This window comes from Parus major, chromosome 1 (genome assembly GCF_001522545.3).
Source record: "Parus major isolate Abel chromosome 1, Parus_major1.1, whole genome shotgun sequence".
In the NCBI taxonomy this organism is placed as follows: Eukaryota; Metazoa; Chordata; class Aves; order Passeriformes; family Paridae; genus Parus; species Parus major.
Genome location: NC_031768.1, coordinates 102,378,416 through 102,403,644, shown reverse-complemented (window position 1 = coordinate 102,403,644; position 25,229 = coordinate 102,378,416). Strand labels below are relative to the sequence as shown.

General features: G+C 38.0%; 1 protein-coding gene across 1 annotated transcript; it reads left to right on the top strand.

The window, feature by feature from the left end:
• Positions 1-8,929: 8,929 nt before the first annotated feature.
• On the top strand, positions 8,930-25,229 carry CXADR (CXADR Ig-like cell adhesion molecule). Its single transcript, XM_033518439.1, has 7 exons — positions 8,930-9,012; positions 9,662-9,866; positions 10,226-10,381; positions 11,389-11,511; positions 11,789-11,927; positions 12,261-12,447; positions 24,644-25,229. Exons 2-7 carry the CDS (start codon positions 9,668-9,670, stop codon positions 24,683-24,685), a joined length of 846 nt encoding a protein of 281 aa, XP_033374330.1. The 5' UTR covers positions 8,930-9,012; positions 9,662-9,667; the 3' UTR covers positions 24,686-25,229.

The following is a 25,229-nucleotide window of genomic DNA, read 5'->3' as shown; positions in this document are numbered from 1 at the left end:
ATATAGGGGTATGTTTTTGGGATGTGCTTAGTTTTGTGTTGTTTGTTTCTTATTTAATTTTTTGTTGTTGTATTTTAGTTTTTGCTTGTTGGTGTTGTTGTTTTGTTGTTTGGTTTTGGGTTTGTTTTGGTTTTTTTTAATAAGTGCTCTGCTGTTTCATCAGCCTTCTTGTTGTAGCTTATGGCAAAAACTTACTTCAGGCATGTAAGTGTTTTATCTGTAACATCTGTAGAAAAAGTGTTCTGAAAACTAGGAGTTTGGTCACTCAACCTCTTTGAGCTATTGGTGAGATACAGCAGAGATGAAATGTGCAAGGAAGGATTTTAAAATCTTGCCCCTCCTAACATTAAGTGTATAAAACTCTATCTCTTTGCTACAAAAATTGCCATGTGGATTAAGTTTCCTGAACTGTTTTTATATTTAGTCTGGGACTAAATGATCTAGGAAGGAGGAAGGCACTGTGTGGAGCCAAAGTCTCTCCTAGCTGAGTGCTTTTATTCCTGGGTTGTCTTTACTTTCTCTGGCTCCATAAACTGTGTCGTTTCTGCACAGTAGGAGAGTTCCACTAAGATCTGTTACTCCAGTTTAGAGAACACTGGCCTGGGAGGTCTGAAATGCAGGTATGAACATTATTTGTCTAAATTTTACTGTCTTTGAGGATTAACCAGTGTTCTGCCTAGTGGATTTAAGCTAGTGTAGAAAGGCAGGTTTTATTATCTTTTCTGTGACCTTTTTGCATTGGGCCTTTTTGAGGTTTAAGTAGATGAATACTTGGTGCATTAATGTTACTAGCCCTGGAAATGTTAGGTTTAATTTGGCTTAATTCTTTTTGCTGAAATGTTTTTTTGGGTTTTTTTTACCACTACAGTGAACTGTGCTTATCTGTGAAATTTGTATCACTGTATTGTATGATAACAACACTTAGGGTGTGAAGCATGGAAAAAATGTGGTCTGTGGAGCATGTTAAACAGTAACTGTTTAACACTTGCTATCAGCAGGACAGTACTTTCTTTGTCAGGAAAAGCTTTGTGATTTGCCTTTATCAGCATGGGATTATCCTAAAAACTGAATTCTTTGTGGAGTTCTAAAATTAGAATGTACTAAAACCAAACCCCTTTAGATACATGGATTCAGATACAGTAATGCTGTGTGAGTTTTTCTTCTTGTGTTTTATTTACTGCTGCATTATTACCTAGCTTTTTTTAGTTCCTGACCAATTGCTTGCTTACTCCTGTCCTTCATCTCTTGCTCATTTTACCTCCATTAAAGTTACTGTGAAGCCTGAGTATTCTTTGGTACCTAGATACCTGGCTAAATTAATAGGATGTGTATTGAGCTAATAAGTGTTTTGGAATCTGTCATGAAACATTTTTGAGTTTCATTCTCACATCAAAAATCTCCAAGTATATTGAATTTGCTTTCTAAAGGAAAGACTATTTTTCTTTTTATCCTTCTATTAAACTTCCTTTTTACATTGTTCCTTTTATGTTTATTAAGTTAAAGGACACTCTTTAGGGGTTGCTCTTTGTGTTACAGAGTTTATGACATGGGAAGAGTTAGATTCAGCTAAGTTTCATAGTGTTTTGGGCCCAAGGTTCTGAAAGCTGTAACTGTGCTGGGTCCCTTTGCTCTTGGTAAGATGTAGAAACTGAGCATACAAATCTAAATCTGGGCCTCTTTTTTTTTTTTTTTTTTTTTTAACCTTTTGGGGAGGTGTCTCACTGATAAATTTAGGATGTGGCTTTTTTACTTTTGATAAACTGTGGCAAAGTAGCATAACTGCAGCTTTGTGGCCGTCTCAGCTGTGCTGATGTGACATAAACCCTGGGTGCTGCAAAAAACACTAAAACAAGTAATGCAAAATACTTGTTTCCAGCTATTCCTTTCTGAGGGCAGCTTTTAATCCAGTTACCTGATCAGCAAGACCCTGCCTTAGAGGCATTCCCTTTGGCTGCTGTGGATGCTGATGTTTGGTATTGTGAGAAAGCAGATGATCGTGGGATGGCAGCTGTTTGCGGGGATTTGAGCCTTGGAGGTTTATGTTTGTGTTAGATTGTGCCAGTAAATGCTAGGCACTCCTCTGTGTGTACCTTCCTCCCTGCATACTCCCTGCTTGCTCAGGGTGTAAACATAACTCACTGACTCCTACAGGGACTGAGTTCAGAATTGCGGGTTTGAAAAAAAGATGTAGAACTTCTGTCCAAGTGAAGGTGGGAAAGGGGAGAATTGGGCAACTTTGTTCTGTAAAGTCATTACAGCTAGCTGAGAAAAGCAAAGAGGCACATTCAGAAGTAAAGTGGGAATGTTGGGGAGGTAGCTTTTGAGACTGAAATGTGCCCAGTGAAGAGACTTGATCACAGGTAAGCTGAAGTGTCTCTTAAGTGAATTTTATAGCTTGTGGCTCTCAAAGCACTAATGTGTATTTCTGGTTGTGATCATTACTTGCTACTTAAGGCCATATAAAAAAAAGCATTTATATGTTTAGAGCCTCTGCTTGTTTGCAGTCAGGTCTTGGCAAACAAGACTGGTTTTGGAAAGCCTGGTAGTCAAGTACTCTGAAGATGCAGTTGCAGGTGGATCACACTAAGTAGAGCAGCAACTCTGAACTCAACTCTTACTCTGTGTAGAAACTGTCCTGTTCCCCATCTAGGGAGGGATTGTCTGCCAGGTTACATAACCTTTCTGTGGTACAGTCCTATCTGATGCCAGAAACCTTAAGGCCAAATTTAGATGCACACTTATATTTGTGTAAGCCAGCAATGCAGAATTTCAGTGTGTCCCAATAAAATAAGAAGATACTAAATGCATGAGTAGTTCATCAGTAATTTGCTGTTATTTATTAGCATATATCATAGCTCTGCTTATGTCTGTGTTGAAATGAATTTCTGGAATGAAGAAAGCTTTGCTCCATTTTAATTTTTTGTCTGCTTTCTCTTTTGAAAATTCTTTTATATTAGAAAACAACTTCTATCAGATTCCGTAAAATATTTCACTTTTCCTAGATTATTCTTAATAATAACAATGTAGTTCACTGAAGTGTGTTCTACTTGAGTGATACTTAAAGCTAAGTTCAGATATTCAGAAGGAAAGAATTTTTCTAAATATTGTCTACTGGTTTGCACTCTTTCAGAAATCATGTGAAAAACTGTTCAATCATACAGATAAAGTATGCAATGCTCTTTAGGGTCAGTTTCCCAGACAAATGAGTATTTTATTCCACATTAAGAAACTTACATCTGAATGTTCAGAATCCGGTTTGTGTATTGACCTCTTATTTCTTCTAATACAAATTTTTGTAATGGATAATACTTATTATTTTACATCATGGGAAGGATGCATGTCTCTTCTCAACACGTCACAAATATTCATTCTTTTGTTTGCCACAGCTGAATATGGCACATGTTCTCTTGCAAAATACTTTGAAAACAATATACAGTCATTTGGATTAAGTGTGCTTCAAAGTTCAGGGGTTTTCTTGAGAGCCTGTTCTGTGCTTCTGAGTCTACACTTTGCAGTGATTTATTTGCTGTAGTTAGAAATTAGATATTTTAATACTAAGCATATTTGAATAAGTGGAATAGATTACTTGATTAACTTATGTGTGTCTAAAGCAGAAAAGATGTCTGAAAAGGGTCTCAAATAAAACCACGCTAACCAAAAGAAATACAAATCTTCCTTCAACTGGATAAAATGTCTGTCATGTGCTAGCAGTTAGATACCACAGTAGATCCTCTTATGTTTTGAGGAGCATACTAGAGGAATCACATAAATAGAATCTCCCTGATTTGAGTGGAAACTGAAGGGGTAAAACTTGAGGAAAAAATGGAGAAAATGTCATCTTGTCACTTTGTGTGTTGGCTTCATGTAGATCTTTAATGCAGTTGCAGAACTGTTTGTGTTGGACATGACCTCAGTCACGTCCAACCTTCTGCTCCAAACAGCATCAACACTGAGCACTTTGGTCTTCTCTGTATCAGCTATCACCTGTCCTATTTTTCTCTCTGATTCTTTACTGCTCATGTAATAGTAGAAGGTTTTCATGTGGCACTGAAGTCCCATGCTGCTTTCAGCTTTGGTTGTGTTTTGACTTTCCTGGCAGGGGTGCTGCATGCCTGGGCAATATTTGTGTATTCTTCCCTTGGTAGGCTGTTCTTGCTCCTTCCTCCTTAGGCCACGTCTGTTTATTTTGCTGGGTTTTGGGACATACTCCTTGTGTGGTTAGCAGTTGTCCTTAAATACCTTTCTTAAGCTCTTTTGCTTTTTAGAGCTGGATCCCACAGAACTCTAGCTACTGGCTAAGTCAGTCTGCCCATGTGAATTGCTGGGTCTCTGCTGGATTTGCCTTCCTCCTCTCAGGATTTTAAGCTTCATTATTTCATGGTCATTGCGGTCAAGGCTGCTGTTGATCCCATCCCCAGCAAGTTCTTAGGGTTTTTTCCCTTGAAAGCAATTTCAAGAAAGTATCAAATGGGGATTCACTCATTTAGTGCTGTTTTTCCCTGAAATCTTTCACAAACCTTTTCGATTTTGTCCCCTGCTGTGTTGCCCTTCTGGTAGATGTCACAGAGATGAAATAGTAACCAGTGTGTCATTTTTAGCAACTTTATGAAACTGCTGAAATAGTCTTCATCAGATTTCTTACCCCAGTCAGGTGATTTGTAACAAACTTTGACTGTGATATTATCCATACGGTCCCTTCCTTTAATCCTGACCCACAAGCTCTCTTAGCCAGCCTGTTGTCTGTCCTGTAGAACAGCTTTTTGTGTTCCAGCTGCTCCTGCAGGTAGAGGGCAGGTCACCTGCTGTTCTTCCCTTGCTGGCTTTGTTACAGAGCGTGTGGCCATCCATGACAAAGTGTCAGTCATGCAAGCTGTCCCACACACCTCACTCTGGTGTCAGCTCTGTGTACAGGTGCTGTAGGTGGCTTCCCTTTTAACTTGCTTTATCCTCACCAGGGTGTCTCTTCCTTCCACCAACCTGGCCCAGGTATTTCCCATGGCTCAGTCTCTATTCCCTCCCTGACTGCAAAGCTCAATTACCATTCCCTGGTAGATCTCTCATTTACAGTGCCCATCACCAGCTCTGATGAGGTTGTTCATATCCCGCTTCCTCATGTTGATCCCATCTCTAAGTTAGCAGCCCTTGTTTCTCAGGGTTACTTGTGGCCATAAAAGTTAAAAATTGGCAGGCAGTGCCAATCCTGTAGTGAGTTCTTAATCAGAAGGATGTGTCTCTACAAGCCTTTCCCTCTCTCAGGAAAAGAGCAAGGAGAGTAAGCATCACCTGGGATCCCATGTCTTTCTTTGCCCCTGGAGTTTTCTACTCATGCTTGATTTGCTCTCTGGTCTCTGTTAATAACAAGTAATAATTTAGTGGGAATAGAACAAAAAAGAAAACAAAAAGGCACCAGTGGTGATGATAATGAGGGTTGGAGGACTTTTGACAATCTCTGATATGTCAAATCTGATCAAGCCTCCTTCTCCAGCATATCTGGCAGCAGATGTGTGTCTTCCCTGCAGAAGGGAATCTCCAACTAGTATTACCTGCCCCTCCCTTATGTTGCTAATGCTCAGTCCAAGCCCAGCTAGCTCTGACATGTACTTTAATTGAGGTGCTCACTGCATTTGCATGATGATGTTGACCCAAAAAAAAAAACAACCTGAAAAAAGCTTTGTGTTTGCAGCCTTACTGTAAGAAAAGGACTGTGGAACATTGGTATAATGAAAAAGAGGTGTTGGGAGATGTGCAGTAAGAAAGGAATTGAGATTTATGGAAAAGCTCTGATAATTAGAAGGCTCAGACTAATATTTGAGTACCTCTTAGCAGCTACTGTGTGCTGGAAGCTTGTTGAGTGTTATCCTGAGGATTGTGTGCTTTAGCTTTCATTGACATGTTTGCATGCAGTCAATGTGTATGAAAATACTACTTGGACTTCAAAAGTATCAAAAATCAAAACTTTTAAAATATTTTTGTGACAATCTTCTATTTTGGGCAAGGCTTTTCAGGCTGTTGGGTTCTTCTTTTATTTGGCACATGGTGGTTACTATGTTGATTTGTATGTTTGGATCAGAGAAATGAGTGCTGTAGTAGAAACTGAAATGTTTGCTATTTCTGGATTTTAAAGCACTTGGGCCAAGCTGCCAGGCAGTAATAGGTGGGATACTGGAGTCTAGTTTCCTAGGAGTGTCTCTGAAAGGTAGTACTTCCAGCTTTTAACATAATTTTTCTTCCCGTTGCCACTTTCTCAGTGTTCTGCCATGAGACTGTGTGATGTCCACTTTGAAATTATAATCACATGAGTTGTCTGGCAGTGAAGAGGAAAGAGATAGTTGAAGAATCTAATGCTTCTTAGCTATGCCAGTGTACAAACGAGTACTTGGGGGACTTCTGGTTGTACAGTTATTTCTGTTTTTATATTTGTTTGAAATTGTCAAAGAGATGAACAAGTAACAGCTGAAGAGGGAGAGAAATAAAACATTGATTGTACAAGTCCCATTTGTTTAGAAAAGTAGTCAAAAAAATTAACATATGGATATTCATCTGTCCAGTTTGTTTTGGCCATGTTGTGTTTCAGCAGGTATCAAACAAAAATCCCTGAGGAGTTGATACTTTTTAGTATTAGGGGTATGTCCTAGCATCCTCAGAGTATGAATTCTGTTACTCACTATCTGCTGTGAAAAGGCAGAGTGTTGATCTTACATGAATTATTGTCTAGTTTCTGAATTTCTCAGCATCTTCTCTTGTGGGGAGGGAGAAACAAATGTGTGTGCTGTGATCCTTTGTTGTGAAAATTCAGGTGGCAAAGTGACTGTGACTGGAGATGCTGCCGCAGAGCAGCAGCTCTGCTTCAGTGATTTACTTCAGAATGAATGCTTCTAATTTCCCAAGTTACAGATTTGAGGCTTTTAAGGAAGTAACATCATAATGTATTTCATTATCAGTCACTTAAACTGTACTTGAGTTCACATCCCTTTTCTTTAATATAGTAATGCTGAAGATTCAGAAAGGCAATTTGGAGATGAACTTGAGAAAATTGTATTACAGTTCCCAAGTCAGGTCACAGGGAAAAGGGAAACAGAAGAGTATGGAAGTTGCAACAGTCCAGGAATTTATATTAATAATGCTAATGCTACCATGTGTTATGGAAACATGGATGTACTTTAAATCTCCCCATAACAGGTAGTAGTAGTATTGTCTTTGCTTATTCAGAGGTTTAGATTGGCTAGTTTGGAAATCTGAAAAGATCCTTTAAGAAAGGATAGGATTGTGACAAATCAACCAGTATTCATGAAGATCACTATTATTTAAGGAACAGTATTAATACAACCTAGTTGCAGAGACTAAATTGTTCAGATCTGTTTACTGTAGTCAAAAAAGAGGTGGTACAAACCTATTAGAGTTGTCTTTGAAAAATGTATATTGTTGTTAAGAGACATGGCATGAAAATCTCTTTTCTACCTCAAGCTGATGTGAGATTTTTGGTTGGTGGTTTGTGGTTTTTATTTTCCCTTCTCCCCAGACTGAAGGTAATGTCATGAAAAGTAATACTATGAATGGTAGGAAACATGATAATCCTACCTAATTTGTTAGTAATCAACTATTGTGAAGGTGTTTTCTTGCAGGCTGTAGTCTGGAATTTTGTATGTCAAGTGATTTCTCTTTCTAAAGGATTTTTTAAAACAACTGTTAAAGAGTCCATTGTTTTGACATCAGGAAGAGAATGCAAAGAGTTGCTAGAGAGCAAATTTTAATAAAGAAGGATATCTGTTGGGTCCTTTCCAACCCACCATATTCAATGATCTACTGCGGGAAGGTCTTCTTCTGCACTGGAGCTCCTCTACTATATGGAGAAGTGTAATTTAGAACATAAAAGCACTGTGTAAAATGATTTTAAACTTCTTCATATGGGGCTGTTACTTTACATCTGTAAAAGGCACCAAGGTCATCTATCTTCCTGACACTGTCCACTCTCCTGGTGGCCTTGCAGCTCTCATGGCTGTGGTCACATCTGCTTGTGTGTCTAGCAACTGCAGACATAAAATGACTGAAAATCTGAGTTTGGTTTCCAGGACAAAACAGTGGATGTAACAGTGCCAAACCTGTTTCCATCATGAGCAAAGGGTATGCTTCCCACGTCCTGGCTGTGATGTACAAGCCTGTGATCTAAGGGAAGCCTGTGTTTGTGGTGAAATAAGGAGAATCTTGCTTCTGGCCTTTTGTCTTTTTTTGTCGCTATATGGACTCTTGTTCAGGGTTGAATTGAGGAAAAATTGTTGTTTGGAAGCATGTTTGCCTAGAGGCATGCAGATAAGAATTGCACAGCCTTTTTAGAGGAGTAAGACAAGCAGAAAAGACAAAACAAATGCAAAAAACTCCTTGAGATCCTTGGAAAAGATTAATTTGTCCTCTATCTCCCTGTAGATAACTCAAGGCAAAGTAACTTACTTCCAACCCAGGAATTCTCAAGAATACTGTCTATCCTGGCAGACTTCCTTGCTGTTCCATACCTTTATTTTACAGTGAGGGTGTAATGGTAAGGTGATTATACAGTGACTTGAAAGCCTGCTGCTGGAAATGTTTAGCTTAGGTTTGTGTGGGATGTGAATTGTGGGGGAAAAAAAAAAAAAAGTATGTCTTGAAAGATGTAGCTGCCTGTAGGATGTAATTCCAAATGAGCAGCACAGGACTTTGCACCATGTTGGGTGACAGGGTCTGCACAGGCTCTCTTCAGTGGTGACAAGTCTGACTGATGATTTCTATATGGGAAAAGTATGTCATAGAGCTCTTACAGTGAACAACTGTGTGTGACTTGTTTTCAGAACATAAAAATATATTTTTATAGGTCTGACAAGAAGCCTAACTATAACTTCAGCTGACCAGTCAATCTTTGAAAAAGCACAAGGAGAGAAAGTTACGTTGCCATGTACTTTTGAACTCTCAGAAGAAGATAAAGGCCCACTAGATATTGAGTGGGTATTGATACCAGCAGATAATCAAAAGGGGGAACAAATAGTAAGTAGAGACTTCTTTTTGGACAATGTTAATTCAGTTGTTTGAGTTGGTCAATGTATGAGTTTTGTTACTGACTATTTAAACTTCCACCTTTTCAGGTTGGGATGCTTGTGATTTTAAATGGCTTTGAAGCACCAGTCACATGAAATCTAGTGGAAGTTTTGAAATACCAGATTAAGGATGAAATGTCAAGACATTTTTCAGTATAAACTTGCCTTCTAATGAAGAGCTCCCAAATTAAATGCACTTCAGTTCCAGAAAGCAAACTTTGTTTCATATCTGCATTATCTTCCTTATTGAAAAGAGATTCATGAGGATTTAATTTTAAATATATTAACTCTTTTAGTTATTAATGCTTTCCTGCCTTTGAAAGCCTTACAAGCAAGATGATTCATATTAGTAGGCAGGTTTTGCAGAATTAAATTGGAGCAATTCTAAACAGCTTTCAGTCAGAAGACAATGCTGGTACTTAAGTCAGTTGTTTGGTTGGAGTATTCACTATAGTGGTATTTTGAAGATGAAGATATTTGACTCTTTTTATTTCTGGGGTTAATATTATAGAAAGAAACTTGAGAATTCAAAGAGATGAAATTATTTTAAATGTTTGCACACTAAGTGGATTTCTGAACTCTATTTCTTTTTTCTATAGATAATAATGTATACTGTAGACAGGACTTACGATCATTATTATGCTGATATGACTGGGCGAATGCAGTTTACTAGTCTTGATCCCAAATCTGGTGATGGTTCATTGGATATCCTGAATTTAAAGGCAGCAGACACTGGCACATATCAGTGCAAAGTGAAGAAGGCTCCTGGAGTTCAAAGCAAAAAAATACAGTTGACTGTACTTGGTAAGATAATTTATCTTCTTAAATTTTCAGTGATGTTTTTTATGTGCTTATTCCACCCTGTTTTCAATGTGTGAAAGCTTCAGTTGGGCAGTGTTAAACTGAATCTGTGGTGATTATGGTCATTATGGAGGCTTTGGGAGGGATGGGTATAATTCTGTTCTGGGAAATGAAGGCAATGATATTTAGAATAACAAGCATTTTTAGAAGTTCTGCACCTGACTTATATTTCTTAGAAAAATCTTTCTGTGCATAGAAATGGTTTGTGGCACAAACTTTATCTCTCACAAAATGTACTAGAACACAACTAGAAAACATTTTGATTGTGACTGTTACTAATTCAGTGATGTTTTGTTTATTAGTAAAGCCAGCACGGACTAAATGTTCCATTCAAGGATCACAGGAGATCGGAAAAGACGTTACCTTGAAATGTGTGTCACAAGAAGGATCCCCACTTTTGTCTTATGACTGGAGGAGAGTATCTGGCACACAGAACCTTCCTGCCACTTCTGTGCTGAGTACTGTCAAACTTCATTTATTACTCTGAAATACTTAAAAAGATTACAATAGTATTTTTGGCTTATCCTGACTTGTAAGCATCTGTGGGTTAGTATTACTGTAGAGTAGTCAAGATTAAATGTCACTTCTGCCCTCCAACAAAACTGACTTTGAAACAAGCTGGAGTTGATTCTGGTTTTTAATTCGTGCTTGGAAATGTTTCAAGCTTAACATTGAGATTTTTACTGTTAGGCTGCAGTATCATGCTCATCTGTGCCCAGATGTCATGAGTTCTCCTGCTTGCTGATGGTTTTGCTTTTGTGCTTAAGTGGACAGTAGGGAATTCAGATGTGGCTTCAATTTGATTTAAAACAAGCAAAAAATCTCCAGTTTTTTTGTAAGCTTCTGCACTCTTAATATAGTATCTTAAAACACAGATCCCTAAAAATCAGCTGCAAAGGAAGAACCTAATACTGTTCTTCATTTTGAACTTGACTCCTGGTCTCCTCTTTGATGTCTTTTATTTCTTGTTTTGACAGTGAATCAGTTGATCATTAATGTCCTTCTCTGTAGCACTTAAGACTTTAGGCTACTGTTGTTATGCCTATTCTTTCCCCATGTTCCAAATTTGGCTTGTGGTAATAAAAAGACCGATTGGCAATCTCAGTGCTGGACAAGAATGAGTGGGAAATTGCACAAGAGTGACTTGTAACTCACTAAAACCATGTTAGTTTCGGGCTTGTGAATGTAGTTTTGGGGACACTGAGTGTGTTCTAAAAAATCTAGACACTACCTAACTTATTCAGCAGATAGAGGATGTCAAATGCTGTGGAATACATTTCTAACGGGGTAAGATTTACAAACAATAGCATTTTACAGCATGATGGAACTGTTTTGATCTGGATGGTTTTTGTATAGCATTTTTTAAGTTAAGATTTCCTACATATGCTGGTTTAATAATTCTGTGATGTTAAATATGGAATTGTATTTAGGAAAATGGTAAACCTCTACCTTCTGTTGTTTGTAGATAAAAATACAGGGGAACTTCTTCTGAAAAACGCCTCTCGAGAGTATTCTGGTACATACAACTGTGTGGCCTCAAACAGAGTTGGCACGGATGAATGTTCTGTTGAGCTGAATGTCACCCCTCGTAAGTGTTTGCTGTGCAGTGGTCACACAGTGTTCTTGTATTAAAACTGAACAGTCTTTTTCTCTAAACTCCTGAAAGGTTAAAAACCCCAATGCTGTTATGTAACTTGTGGGTGCCTCTTCAAGTCTTACTGTTTTAAATGCAAGTGATTGAGCACCCCCACTCTGATTCGGTGATGTGTTATTGACCTGCTGCATGTGAAACATACTGGGCTTAATGGTAAAAGACCTTACAACTTTGGCATTTAATAAACAGTATCGTTATTTGTCTATTCTAGCTGTAAATACAGCCGGTATAATTACTGGAGCTATTATAGGAACTCTGCTGGGTCTCTTCGTACTGTGTTCTGTCATCTTCTGTTTCTGTAAGAAGCACAGAGAGAAGAAATATGAGAAAGAAGTACATCATGATATCAGGTAACAACGTGCCTCTAGTTTCTGAGCAGTATTGTTGGAAGATTAACTTTTAAATGTGTATTTCTACAAATAAGTTACTTAACAGTTGAGATTTCTGTCTTAATCTGGAAAGCTTATTATAACACACTAATGGCTTGTTAGTGTCTAATTTCAGCAAACATCTTGGAGGCAATATTGAGGGTTTGGAGAGGTTTTGTTACTTTACAGGAAGATATAAGGATATTTTTGAGTACTGCATTAGAATAGAAAAAAACAAACCCAGTATTTGTTTTAAAGTAATGGTGACTGAATTCTTGTTCTGCAACTGTTTTTTTTGATTTTTGTTCATTTCAGAGAAGATGTTCCACCTCCAAAAAGTCGCAGTTCTACAGCTCGCAGCTACATTGGCAGCAATCGTTCTTCCCTGGGCTCAATGTCTCCCTCCAACATGGAAGGATATACCAAAACTCCATACAGTCAAGTTCCAAGTGAAGACTTTGAACGTGCTCCTGCTCAAAACCCAGCCTTTGCACCTTCAAAGGTAGCTGCACCTAATTTAAGTAGAATGGGAGCTGTTCCTGTGATGATTCCAGCACAAAGCAAAGATGGGTCGATAGTATAAAATATTAATTTAAAAGCTGTTTTTTAAAGTGTTCATTGTAAGTACTAGAGAAAACTACTGTGTTCCAACCCTCATTTAAACACTGGCATGAAATTTACCTTGAAGAAAATATACAAGTTAGTTTGACAAGCCACCAATTCTCATATTTAATTGTAAACTTATTCACACATGACAGTTGAACTATTTGCTAAAAGCGTTGAAGTTCATAAATAAATGTTGGACACTGAAGGTATTTGAACCTCTGGTAGGTTTCTGAGGAGGCTCTGACACTGTCAGCTACTGAACAGTTCTGAATGTGTAACAGTGAGACACAGGTGAGAAATAACAAAGCATTTCATATGTAGACCAGGAAGTTTCTCAGGGTTCCTGAGACTTTATTCTCAGTTGTAGAATAACAGAAATATTTTGATTTGGCCACTGTCTGGTATAGTTGCAGGGGTCTGAAATACCAAGGATGACTTTGAATTCTGTTCAAATTGAGTATTTATGTGGTTCTTTAACCTGATGATGTTTGTTTGGAGTACCTGAGCTCTTATTTCAGGGCAAACAGTTATTTGATTGGTTCAGTTAATTTAATTAATCTGTTCTGAATTTAAAATAGCAGTTAGTGGAAGTATGACAGGAAACCTTGCAAGTTCTTTGAAACACAAAGTTTTTCTACAACAGCTAGTTCTGGTCCTGTCAGATAACTTAATACTTAGATTATCTGATGCAAGAGGTCCTGTCAGGTTGTTGGTAGAGGTATCTAAGCTCTAAAACCTACAGACCAACTGTTACTGTCACAGTAAGAATGAATTAATGTATCTTTATACAGGTCTTTAAGTTAATTCTACCTTGCATTTTTCCAGTGCCTGGTTAAATACTAAGGCAGTGCTCTAAGGTTTTTTTCCCAAAGCAATTTCCTAGAAGCTCCATGGAGATTTGATGAAACCTGTTAAGTAACTGGTATTTGATGTCTCTGTCCTCTTGCTCTAAACACTGTGAAAACAACTTTTTCTCATATGCACCTAAGCAGCAGTCAGTCCTTCTTCAATATGCTAATGTCTGGCTGTATGAATTTGCAGGGAGTTCAAAGCTCATTTTTCTTGCCTCTTTAACAGCCCTAAGTATTCTGAGCCAATGTTCAGACTCTGGAGAGCAAGAGTTTCAAGTAGCTGAGAGGAAATAGTTACCCAGAATTGTTGATACAAATCTCATGTTTCAGGATTGAAAACGCTTCTTCCCAATTTTGCAAACTTAAAGCAATACAGGAGAAACACAACAATTCCTTGTCTTACTTTCATGTGTATTTAAGGACTTCTGGTAGCTTCTGATGACTGTTGTTATACACCTGCAAAAGCTCCATTTAAAACTCAGTACAGTTTGAATCTGTGAATTCTTTCTTCCTTCCTGTTTTCTACCTTCTTTATCTTGTGCTGGGGAGCAGGTGGGGGACAGTTCTTTTAGCTTACTCTAGCTAAAGATATTGAACTGCAAGGTATTTTGGAAAAGTGTAAATGATTATAGTACATGCACTGATGTTAATGAAGGAAATATCTGAATAGCCTGTTGAAAGATGTTAGGATTATTTGTGTGTAGCAACAGTGAGAGAAAACAACATTACCCCAGACTTCTAGGTTTAGTATCTGCTTATCTGTAGCTGCCTATAGATCTGTGATAAGTTCTTTGGCTTACTACTAGATGTTTGTCCTATCTGTAAACAGGTGCACAATTTTTGGCTGGCACTATTAAATGTAAAGAAATTCCCCACTGCCCATGGCAGTGGTTGGTACAAGGTCATCTTTAAGCTCCTTACAACCCAAACAATTTCATGATTTTAACATACCCTTCATATTGAATTTAGAAACTTGAATGGCTATTAATATAGAGTTAGTTTTACACACTTGGGACTTTTTTAGATTGTAAACTGATACTGTTAGAGATCAGATTTTTTATCTTTCATGTGTGCCTTGTCAATAAACTTTACCTGATTGTAACTTCAGTTTTTATGAAATTTCTGGTGCCTAAACATACTGTATGAACAGGTGCTTAGATGATGGTACAGTTCTTAAAACATGACACTGTGATCTGATTTCTTGATTCTTATGTACTATTTATACCTCTTCATGCCTATTTTTGGATGTGAACTTCAGTGTCTCTCTCTGTATTGTTCTGTATTTCAAAATGTCACTTAACTCCTTCAATTGCTAATTATGATTTGAGTGTTTGTGTTCCTGAAAGCTCTTCAGTTATTGTACCAATGAGAGGGATGATTGACTTTTATTTATGTGGTAAATAATAGGTTTAGTAAATGTGCCAAACATAGCTTCTGAAGAACTATAGATGAAGAGACATCTTTTTGCATCCAATTATTGTGATAGAAGAGACTTCCAAGATGTTAATCATACACTGATTGTTTACCTTGAAACAAAGGCCTTTCTTAATGAAAAGGGTATAGTTACTACAAATACAAGTTGAGTGCAAGACTAAACTGAATCACAGACTGAGAGAGAGCTATAAACTAAAGAACCAGGCAGCAAACCTACTAAATTTGATTCTAAGCCTTTGGTGGACCTATGTGTTTTTTGGTGGTTTGAGGTTTTTTTTTAAAATAAACTTTTTGTTTGGTTTGGTTTTGGTTTGGCCTGAGACCCTGTAACTTACAGTCAGGTAAGCCCTAGGACACTCAAACTCAGAAACCTGTCTCAGTAAAGCACATGGAGCAGAGTTTACACATGCTTGATGATCTGTCAGCTTGTGCAAAATAATAAATGGGCAGAAGGACAGCTGGATGTGCCCTCAGAGCCTGGCTGTTAGGCTTAGCAGCCTTGACAGTGTCTTTCTATTTATGTAATTGCATGGAAAAATGATAGAAATGGAATCTGACACAGTCCTTATCTGAAATATAGAACCTCTGACTTGGGGTAAACTCTGCCTCAAGTTGCTATCATCATGCCTTTTTGGGTGGATGCAACACTACTATGAAAACATAATACTGCTACTATAAATTATTTCTTTTGTCACTAGATTGTTCACTTACACTGGATTATGATTCTCAAAAGCAGCTACTATATTTTAACACTTATTTCTAGCTGTGTGGGAGATGAACTGGTTAAACATGTGAGGTGTCTGATGTGACAGAGAGCTCTGCTGACAGAACACTTTTAGGAAGTAATGGCAGCTGATATACCAGTTAGGAGGTGGCATTTTTAATGTCTCATTTTGTTTAAAAAAAAAGGGGGGGGGAAGGGAGGGAGGGTGGTACCATTGTGTATATACTCTGAGTGAGCTCAAGAAACCTCTAGTTAATATCATGACTGTAAAATTGCCTGTTGAGGACTACTATATATAGAAAAGAAACCCCTCAATTTTAGCATGGTGTGAATAAAGTGTTAGACTTGTAATACTGTAGAGGTTATGTAACACTTGTCCATACATTACAAGAGTTTTCATCAACTTTCTGCAGTAGGTATTTAAAGATACTTGTGTGAAACTTCCTTCCCTAAAAACAAATACTTCTTCCAAAACTGTGTGGTGCACAGAATTGCCTTGTTGGAGGGGTAAAACATGACTTTTGAAAGAAATGTACAACGCATACGTCTTTCTCAGATCTTGACAGTCTCATTCATATTAGATGTATGCTTCCTGTTTAATAGTGCAAGTAAAACTTCTGAATTGCAAGATTTTCTGTAATGCTGAATATTGTATATTACTGGTTTCCATGACAAGCTTTTAGTTTTGTTCTGAGCAGTGTATATATTCTGGATCGCTCTAGGTCTTTGTTCCAGTCTAAAGATATTATGCTATTTGTGTCACTTAAACCTTGTTTTATACACTTGATAGGTGCTTTTTGGGGCCCTTCCTTGAATAGTCCCCTAGCACTGAGGCATAGCTCAGCTGAAATCAGAGCAATAACAACTTCCTGGGATCCAAAATATTGCAATGTTGTGTTACACTTCTCATGCACAAAGCATGGACTTTGAACATTGATATGAATTTCAGTATGAGGTTTTTATATTCACACTTTTGGGGAAATGGTATTTTAAAATACAGGTATTGTGAGTGAATTTGTAAAAAAACAAAATCCAAAATTTTAAAATGCTCTAGTTCCATGACAGACTTGTGTACTTTTTGAAATAAAACTGTTGGAGAAAGCAGTAGTCTGTCTTTATTTTAAAGCAGCACTTGTATATGGCTTCACCTTTTTTTTTTTATGTAATTGGAAGTGAACTAATAAATATGGCTGTGTATACCATGCTGACATGAATAACTTTATTTATTGCTTCTCCCCTCCCAACCCCCATCCAAGGCAAGTAAAACTTAGATATTTTAAAATATGCACTATTAGGTGGGGTTATTAATTATAGATATAGCTATTCTGAAACATAAGGCTGGAAAGAAACTTTAGATTAGATTTCATCCCCATTTAATTTAGGTAGAACCAAAAATTCCTGGAACTGATTAGTCTTTGTCTTTTAAAGTTCAAATAAGCAGGATGACAGCACTCAATTATGTTGATAAAATGCTCAGGGTTTTTATTGTTAATGTGTTTATTTGCATCCCTTTCAATTTTGACAAAGCTGACTTGGGATACTCTGCACCACTTGGCCTTGCAAACCAGCTGATTATTGTCCTTGTCATTTTACCTGAGATTAGTGTGATTTCTCCAGTGTCATCTCGGGGGTAGATCCAAAGTCTGGCGTGGGCTCTGTTTGCATGTATTAAGTTCATATCATTGGAGGCATAATTAGCTAACTTTGCTCATAATGCATGCATGTTCCTATGTTATAATGCAGGCCTATCTTCATATATTAATGTCTTCTGGGCCAGGCCAGATGTTCCAATCACTTCTTTGTATATATAAAAAAACCAATACATGCATGCAGAAGCATGTGAAGTTAAATGAAGTACTGGTGGATAAACCTCTAGTTTTGGTTTTATTTTTTTTTAAAAAAATTAAATTAAAACTTGTGCTTAAATACCAAAGGAAACCTAATAAAAATGGAAATTCATGTTTATTTATAGACTCTAAGAAACCTCTCTTACACTTTTTAACATTCATGTCAAGACTTGGGAAAGGATGTAAGTGTTGAACTTAGGGTCCTGGTTTTGTCACAGATGGCTCTTGCATGCCTCAGCTGCTCCTCAGGTCTTTTATTTGGAGGCTAGGTGACCGTGAACCAGAAGCTGAATACTACCTCCAGCTTGGCTGTGGAATTCCAGCAAAACAGCTAGAACTTTCCTGAGTGTCCTGACAGAACAGAGGGCACTCAGCACCTGGTAGCTCTACAGAACCTCTGTGGACCTTTATATGTGTATTAGATAATGCTTTGGATAAAGTGTCATAAAAGGTCTGGCTGTTTGTTTCCCTGAACATCTTGGCTGTGTCTTCTGAGCTTACTATCTCAGATTTGTTTCCATAATGGAGCAGCTTGAGTTTTCAAAGATCTGTGATAATACTGATAGATAATTAATTGCTACACTCTTTTCAAAAGCAGATAATAACAGCAACTTAGCCTTATTTCCTATCTGTAAAATTCATAAAGTGGAATAGTTTGTAAAGAAAATAGCTGATTAAGTAGCAGAAGCAAGAACAGAATAAAACAAAGCTATGAATGTTGCGTACCTTTCCAAATCTCAGCTTATTCTAAAACTAGTTTTAGCTTGTGTATGACTGTAGGTGATTTCTTAAAGCATGAAGACTTGCATCTTAATATAAAAATAATGTGTGTACTTGAGTTACAATGATTCTGTTGCTCTTCTTAATTTGCTTTAGGCTTTTTGCAGAATGGTGCAGGCACAACTATCAGGAGAAGAGTATGAACCTTTAATTTTATAAAATAACCATTCTGGCAGAAAACTGGCCTGGAGGATTGTGTTGTCTCTGCCTCTGACTTCCCGTTCAAAGTCAAGTTTCTGGAAATAGGGAGCCTTCAAATATCTTTTGATTTTTGTATCGTTGGAAATCAGTCAGTGTCACCCTTGTAAATTTTCAGATTTCAGCTTTCAGTTGTTGAAGCACTGGTCAGGTTGCTTTGGATATGCAAAGTCAGTAGTATTTAGTGACACCAGCTGCTATTTGGGTCCTCATTTTAGTAAAGTTTCTTTTGGTCAATGCTGCCCAGATGAAGGACAATTGTACTGTAATTTTTGGGAAACAAAGCAGTGCAATTCATGCAGGAACCCTGCATGATACCAGGGTTGATAGACAGAGAGAGGACCAGCTTTGTAAGGAAGTTGAGCTCGTTGGTTACACAACTTGATTATGTAACAGATTTAAAAAGTGGCAATATTAGAAGAGACATTACCAAAGATAAAATTATGTGCTTTCAGATGTTAATCTAATTTTTTCTTAGGGGAAAAACCTCTGGAGGCAGTGTGTCCGCTAGGAAGCGCAGGGAGCTGCGTGATGCCTTGACAGTTGTCCCACTTCCAGGGCTGGAAGCTGTGGCTCTGGGGAGCTGCAGGCAGGGCAGAAGCCAAGTGCTGTATCTGAAGGGTATTGTACTTCCTTTCCCAGAGAATTTTTCCTAATTGTAAAATGAGGAGAGGAAAGCAGTGAGTCTGATCAGTTTCTGTGGAGTTTTGCACCAGGGATGGAAATTCTGGAACCATGCACGAACTTTCCAACTTCTTGGAGCCTTTTCATACTCTGGTTTGTAGCCAGCATAGCTTCACTGCTCAAATCACAGAGCCTTCTGCTCTGCCCACCAACCATAATTTCTGCAGGTGATGACTGGTTATATTATTACTAACAGTCCTTTATAAAGAAGCAGAAGAAAGCAGATTCTCCTGAACATTCCAGACAGGGCAGATGGTGACAGCTCAGCTTTTCGGTGCTCTGGGCACAAACAACTCCAGGGGTGTGGTGGTCACTTGGGTTAGAATTTGCTGTGAAGGAGTACTGAATCAGATGGTAAAGAGCTATAGAAGTAATTTAGTGCCATTAGTAAATAGCTTCCAATTATGTCAGGTTCTGTGTGAGTAGGAAAGCAACTTGAGCTTTTGTTTCTTGTGGCCAGTTACTGCTGTACAAGTGAAGTAACACCTGTTTACAACTGGTGACTTGTTCTGGTCAGTGATTTGTAATTGAAACTATTATGCCATCCAGGGATCTGAATCTCTCTGTTTTGTGTCACTTGGTAATATTTTACCTGTGAAACAGCAGTCAGGATTAGTCAGATTTCATGGAAGTTAAAGTGTGCAGCAGAGCATTTGTTCTCGATATTTAAGGGCTCTGATTGCAGTCCCAGCCACTCACAGATGACTCCTCAGGCAGCTGAGTGGGTGGTGTTTCAAAGAAACTGTTTGCTGCAATCAAAACACTTATGTTATGCCTTACTTAGCTGCAGGAGATCAAGAGAAAATTAACTTAAGGTTTCTGTTTCCCAGTTCAATAGCTCAGGTGGGAGGGAAGCTGATACCTTAGACTGGGAATAAAGGCAACTGGTGGGAATACATAAAACTACTAAATAGTTTTGACTGCTAAAGAAGATGCCAATTCTGGGCCACAGCTGGTGGTTTGTGAAACATGTCAAAAAGCTTATGTTGTGGCTGCTAGCGCTGCACTTCTCCAGATAAATAAAATGCCCTTCGATGTCACTTCCAATCCTGTAACTGTCAAGACCAGAAACTCTTCATCTCATCTATAAAATACAAAATAAAGCTTGCAATTAGTTTATTTTCGCATATTCTTCCCTCTTTCTTGTTGGTACATGAGAATAATTCAGACTTACTAAAAGGACACAGCTTGAAATGAGCTGTTTGGTCTTGTCCTGGTTTCGTCCTTGTGCTCTGTGATTCAAAATGAAGTTGCTTAGGCATTGCAATATCTTTTGCTTTGGACTTGAGTTGTGGTTTGGGTGACCTCTTTAGGTAACCTATTTAATTTAATGATCTTGTATTCCTGCTTAATATGGGAAAACCCACTGTATTTAAAACACAGAACTTCAAAAAACAAAAACAAAAAAAATGCTGTGGGTTCCTTTACTGTCTCCAGCCCATTTGAAAAAAAAAAAAAAAAGAAAAAAAAAGGCTAAATAAGAGTAATAAATGTTGTGTTTGGGAATTATGAGTGTCCCCCACAGCTGATGCTTTGGCAGCCTCTGTACCCACCTCTCTGTGCCTAAATGTGAATGACTGGTGCTCTGCAGTGACTTTCTAAGAGTGTTTTCCAACAGAAAGCTGAGGAACCTTCTAAGGTGCCAAGTGGTTATTTTCTTACTGTTTACTCAGGAAAATAATTGAAGTGAGAAATCTGCATCAGTTAAACCTTTTTTTTTGAAAAAATAAGTTTTAACAAAAAGCTCTAGAAATGTACAGTTGAGTTATGAATGTAGTTTTTGATAGGTTTTAACAGTTGTGATGAGAAACGTCACAAATTTATGTAGTCTGTACACGCACTGTTGCTAGGATTGAAGTACATACTTCTACATCCCTTTCATTTACCAAAAATACAGGTGTATCTATTTCCCAATTGCCTAAGATGAAGCAGATCTTAGAGCTACTCATTAAAATCTCAGTATTTTTCTGACTGACTTTAAGGTCACCAATGATGGTTCTTTATTTGCAGCTCATTAAGGGGAAAAAAATCCTCAGCTCGATCATCAGTGTGCCTGTTGGTTTTGATTTAGCAGCAGGACAATGAAAATTGTGATTCTTGTGCAGATAGCCTACAGTTGTGATCTTGCATACTTGAAAGGCATCAAAGTTCTAGACAGCAATTCTTTTTTAAAAATCAAGGTTATGTTGCCACTTGAAGTATTTTAGGTGTATTATTTTCAGTATGGTCTTTGCTCATCTGAATGTGGTGGGCAGGCAGGAATCTCAACCAACCCACTAAAGTCCTTTATTCCTAGATGAAAGGGCTGGAAGGAGCATTACAGCCTTTATGCTCAACAGTCCCTTTTGTTGCCTATTAGAAATTAGCATCATTTCCCTGCCCCTGGTGTTACCTGAGCAAACTGGGTTTTCAACTGACAGTAAAAATTGGGTTACGTTCTACATGTGAATTTAATTCTGTCAACATCTCATGTCTGTGCCAACCATATGAGCTAGTTAATTTGCTGCTGGCTTTATGGTTTGTACGTGGAGGGAAAATTGCTGAACGTGCAAGGAGGCTGAGGATATCCTTACAATGCCTGACAGGGCTGACAGAAGCTCACTCACCAGCAATAAAAACAATAGCAAAAAAATCCCAAGGCAGAGGACTCCGATTAACGAGGTGGAGAATTAGGGTTGATGTCCTGGCTCTGTCATGACTTAGCTGAATGGTGGGGGTTTTTTTAATTTTTTGTTTTCTGTTGTCATTGACATTTTCTCTTTGCTCATCATCTCTCATAGCTGTTAGAATGGAGCTGTTGACCCTGTACCTTTTGGAACTAGGGTTTCCCATGGCACTGTCATTTGTTTTTAAAGCTATCCTTGGCAAGTCTTTTCAGTCTTCACCAGATTCCCATCTAGTACTTTCTTCAGTTTTGTTCATAATCTTAGTTAAATTTGAAGTAGGTATATTTAAAGATCTTGATGAGACCATCTGTGGTTGTCTCTGTCCCCTGCTGCTTCTTGTTTTTTAATTCTGTCCTGACAAAAAAGAAAGATCCCCCAAAGCCCATTGCCAGTGTGAGGGGAGGTGTCCTCATCACTCTACTGGGTCACTTGATGCTCCCTCACCACCTTTTCCCTGCTGCTCACTGCAGGTGTCTTGGAAGGTATTTTCAGAGTGAGATAATGTAAATAGACTCCAGATGTGCTGAGCATCTTCCTTCATCATTACTGCCACTGGAGGTGTCTAACCCTGTGTGTGACAGGCTGAGATACAACCAGAGAGGTGGAAAGCTCCTTGGCATCGCTGGCCCTGGTGTTTGGTCTTTTATATGCTTTGCCTACAGCTTCCCACTTACACTGGTGCCTGACATTCCTCTTTCTATCTCATGCTGTCTTTTTATTCCTGACTGCACTACAGATTTCACTACTGGAGCAGGACAGGTTTTTCTTTTTTTCTGAGTGTGGTATGTTGCTTTTGATCATGCTCTTTTTACTGTCGCTTTCTATCACATTTTCTGTTCCTAACCAATTTTACTTGCCTCTGCTTTAGGCATTAGGCACTTTAAACTCCATTTCATACAGTGTATTTCAAAGTGGCTCCTGGTTTTCCAGCTTAAACTTAATGGGGTTATGATTTCAAGTACCTGGGCAGACAGTAGTTTCTTATTAACTGATAGTTTTCCTTGCACGATCCAAAGGATTTACCACATCTTGTTTATAAGTTACAACACTGTGGGGGTGGATGTTCAAATTTTTTTTAAATTATTATTTATTTATTCTTTATCACTGCTGCATGAACAGCCTCTAGCTGCATGTTAAGGTTCACTTGCCAGACTGCATTTTTCTTTATTTTAATAATTTTTTTTTTATTGCTAGAGATTTGCTTGGATGAGGAGGAAAGGAAAAGAAAATCAAGACTGAAAGTATCAGGGCAGTGCAGCAAGGGAGAACGGATTGTGTTTGCTTTTCTAGCTCATTTAAACATCAGATTTTAAAAAACATTTGCTTTCCCAGACAACTGGGGTATCAAGAACTATTCCCCCATCCCAGCTTGTCCCTGTGTGCCATGTAGCAGAATTTTCTCCATAAGCAGGGTGTGCTAATTGTCTCTTGACTCATTCATGAAATGGAGCAAAGAGTAGCTTGATGGAGAGACATCATTACATGAACCCCTGCTTGCACACCTGCCCTATCCCTGAGGAAAGCTGGATTTATAAATGCTTTGGAGTGTAAGAGTCGTTTCTTCAGGCTCTTCCAGCAGAAAGGGATAGCATGAGCTAAGTGTGGAGCAGCTAGACTTTATTTAGAAGGCATATGTTTGCTAATTATTAACTTGAGAACTATAAATGCAAGAGGTGGGAAATAGCAGCATTGTGCAATCCATGGTGCAAAGACAGGAATACAGAAAGGGCACTTCTGGCCTCAGTGTTCAGTCCCAAGTAATGCACCTTTAATTTTCCCCACAATGATAATTATGTGAACAATAGCCAGAATGAAGTTCAGAGAACAGCAGGTTCTCATGGCAGGTAATAGCTTGAAATAGAAAGAAGCCAAAGGTCATGATTTCCTGACAAGCAGAACCTGGTGCTGCTTTAAGTTACTCTTCCAAGCAAAGTTTTGGGAAGGCACTCAGTTCCTTTTACTGTCACGTGGAAGATTCCATTTGATGTGTAATTCCAATTGCTTTGTGACAGTGTGCAAGGAAGAAAGTGAGATGTTGCAGAAATAGCCTGAGTCAGTTGTTTTAACTACTGGTCTTATGGAGGAATTATTGTGGCATTGAGACAGGTCTTAAAAATCTGTGAGGATGTGTGTAATTATACAAAGGCCTGTAATAAGCTGAAATTCAGTAAGAAAATGTTTCCAGTAAACAAATACATCCACATACATTTGTGAATTATTAATTAGGAAGAGTTGCTTTCTGGTGTATTATCATGTTTGCAGAATTAATACTGATGCACTGTCAGCAGCATCTGGGTAAAGGCAGCATGTAGAAAGTGCATTTTGTAGCATGGAGATGTGGCAAAAAATGCTGAGTTACCATTTTTCTTACAAAACCAGTCTTAGAATATGAACTCAAAGAACACAGAGCTTATAGAGAACTGAAACTGGAACAAAGAATTATTTTTTATTATCTTTGTACAAAACATTATCCCCAGAAAAGTCAATAGTCAAAGAACTAGAAGTGATTTCTAAAGAAATGGTGAAGTGAGCAAGTGTGCCAGTTGGGATGAGGCACTTTGAGAAAACTGAGTGTTCATGGCAGTAAACAACAGAACTGTGTGAGTCTTTAACAATGCAAGTCACTGTATGAAACTTAGGAAAGAGACATTTAGTGGATTTTGACAGGTACTTTTAAGAGTGCAATGCAGTAGGTATGCACTGGGAAATTCATGAGATACTGAAAATTTCCTGTTAAATGAAGTTTCAATTTGCTGCACCACTGCATCTTTTTACTCAGACACTGGTATAAACCCTAATCTGAATGATCACAAATTTGGTGATGATCTGAATAGTACATTTAATTACTCTATGTTACAGTATCTAGCCTCTTGTTGATATAGATTAATGATATTCTTTCTTTTTGTAGTATGACATCGCACACAAGATTGGTGACATAACAGTGGTATAAGCATGAAGAAACAGGCATCAGTTTTTGCATGACTTTCCAGTATGGTGAAACTGAAGTACATTATGAAATGAAGTGCTGGGTTTTTTTTAACTTGATCTCACTTTAGATTCAAGATTTTTAAGTAGACTGTATTCAGTTTTGTAAGTACCAAATTTTTTTCTTTTTCATATTTTTAATGCAAAGTTTACAAAGCCACTCCTGATGTTTTTCTTACTACTTTTGTGTTCTGAAAAGTGTGCACCATCCCTCCTGTCTGCTCCCCTCACCCCATTCCTGGAGATGCAAAAATTGTGAAGTTAACAAAATCAACTCAGGTAGCAGAAATATAGCCTTAAGCAGTGGGGTGTTAAAGAAATTGTAATCTGAAATAGATGTGGGTTTTCCTAACTTTCTGGTCTGCTGATTTCATAAGGAAGAGTGTCATCTATTGAATGCTGTAGTGATACCCATGAGGGCTTACAGACTGTGTGCAAAATGCACTGTTGTTTTGAGATTGTATATATTTTATAACACTTAATAAAAGATACTTGAATGTTACAGTTAA

Bases quoted from the DNA above. Each gene is read 5' to 3' on its own strand.
- CXADR (XM_033518439.1), top strand. From the start codon at position 9,668: ATGTATACTGTAGACAGGACTTACGATCATTATTATGCTGATATGACT. The intron at 9,867-10,225 runs GTAAGATAATTT...TTTGTTTATTAG, and splicing joins AATACAGTTGACTGTACTTG to TAAAGCCAGCACGGACTAAA. The intron at 12,448-24,643 runs GTAGCTGCACCT...TTCTTTTTGTAG, and splicing joins CAGCCTTTGCACCTTCAAAG to TATGACATCGCACACAAGAT.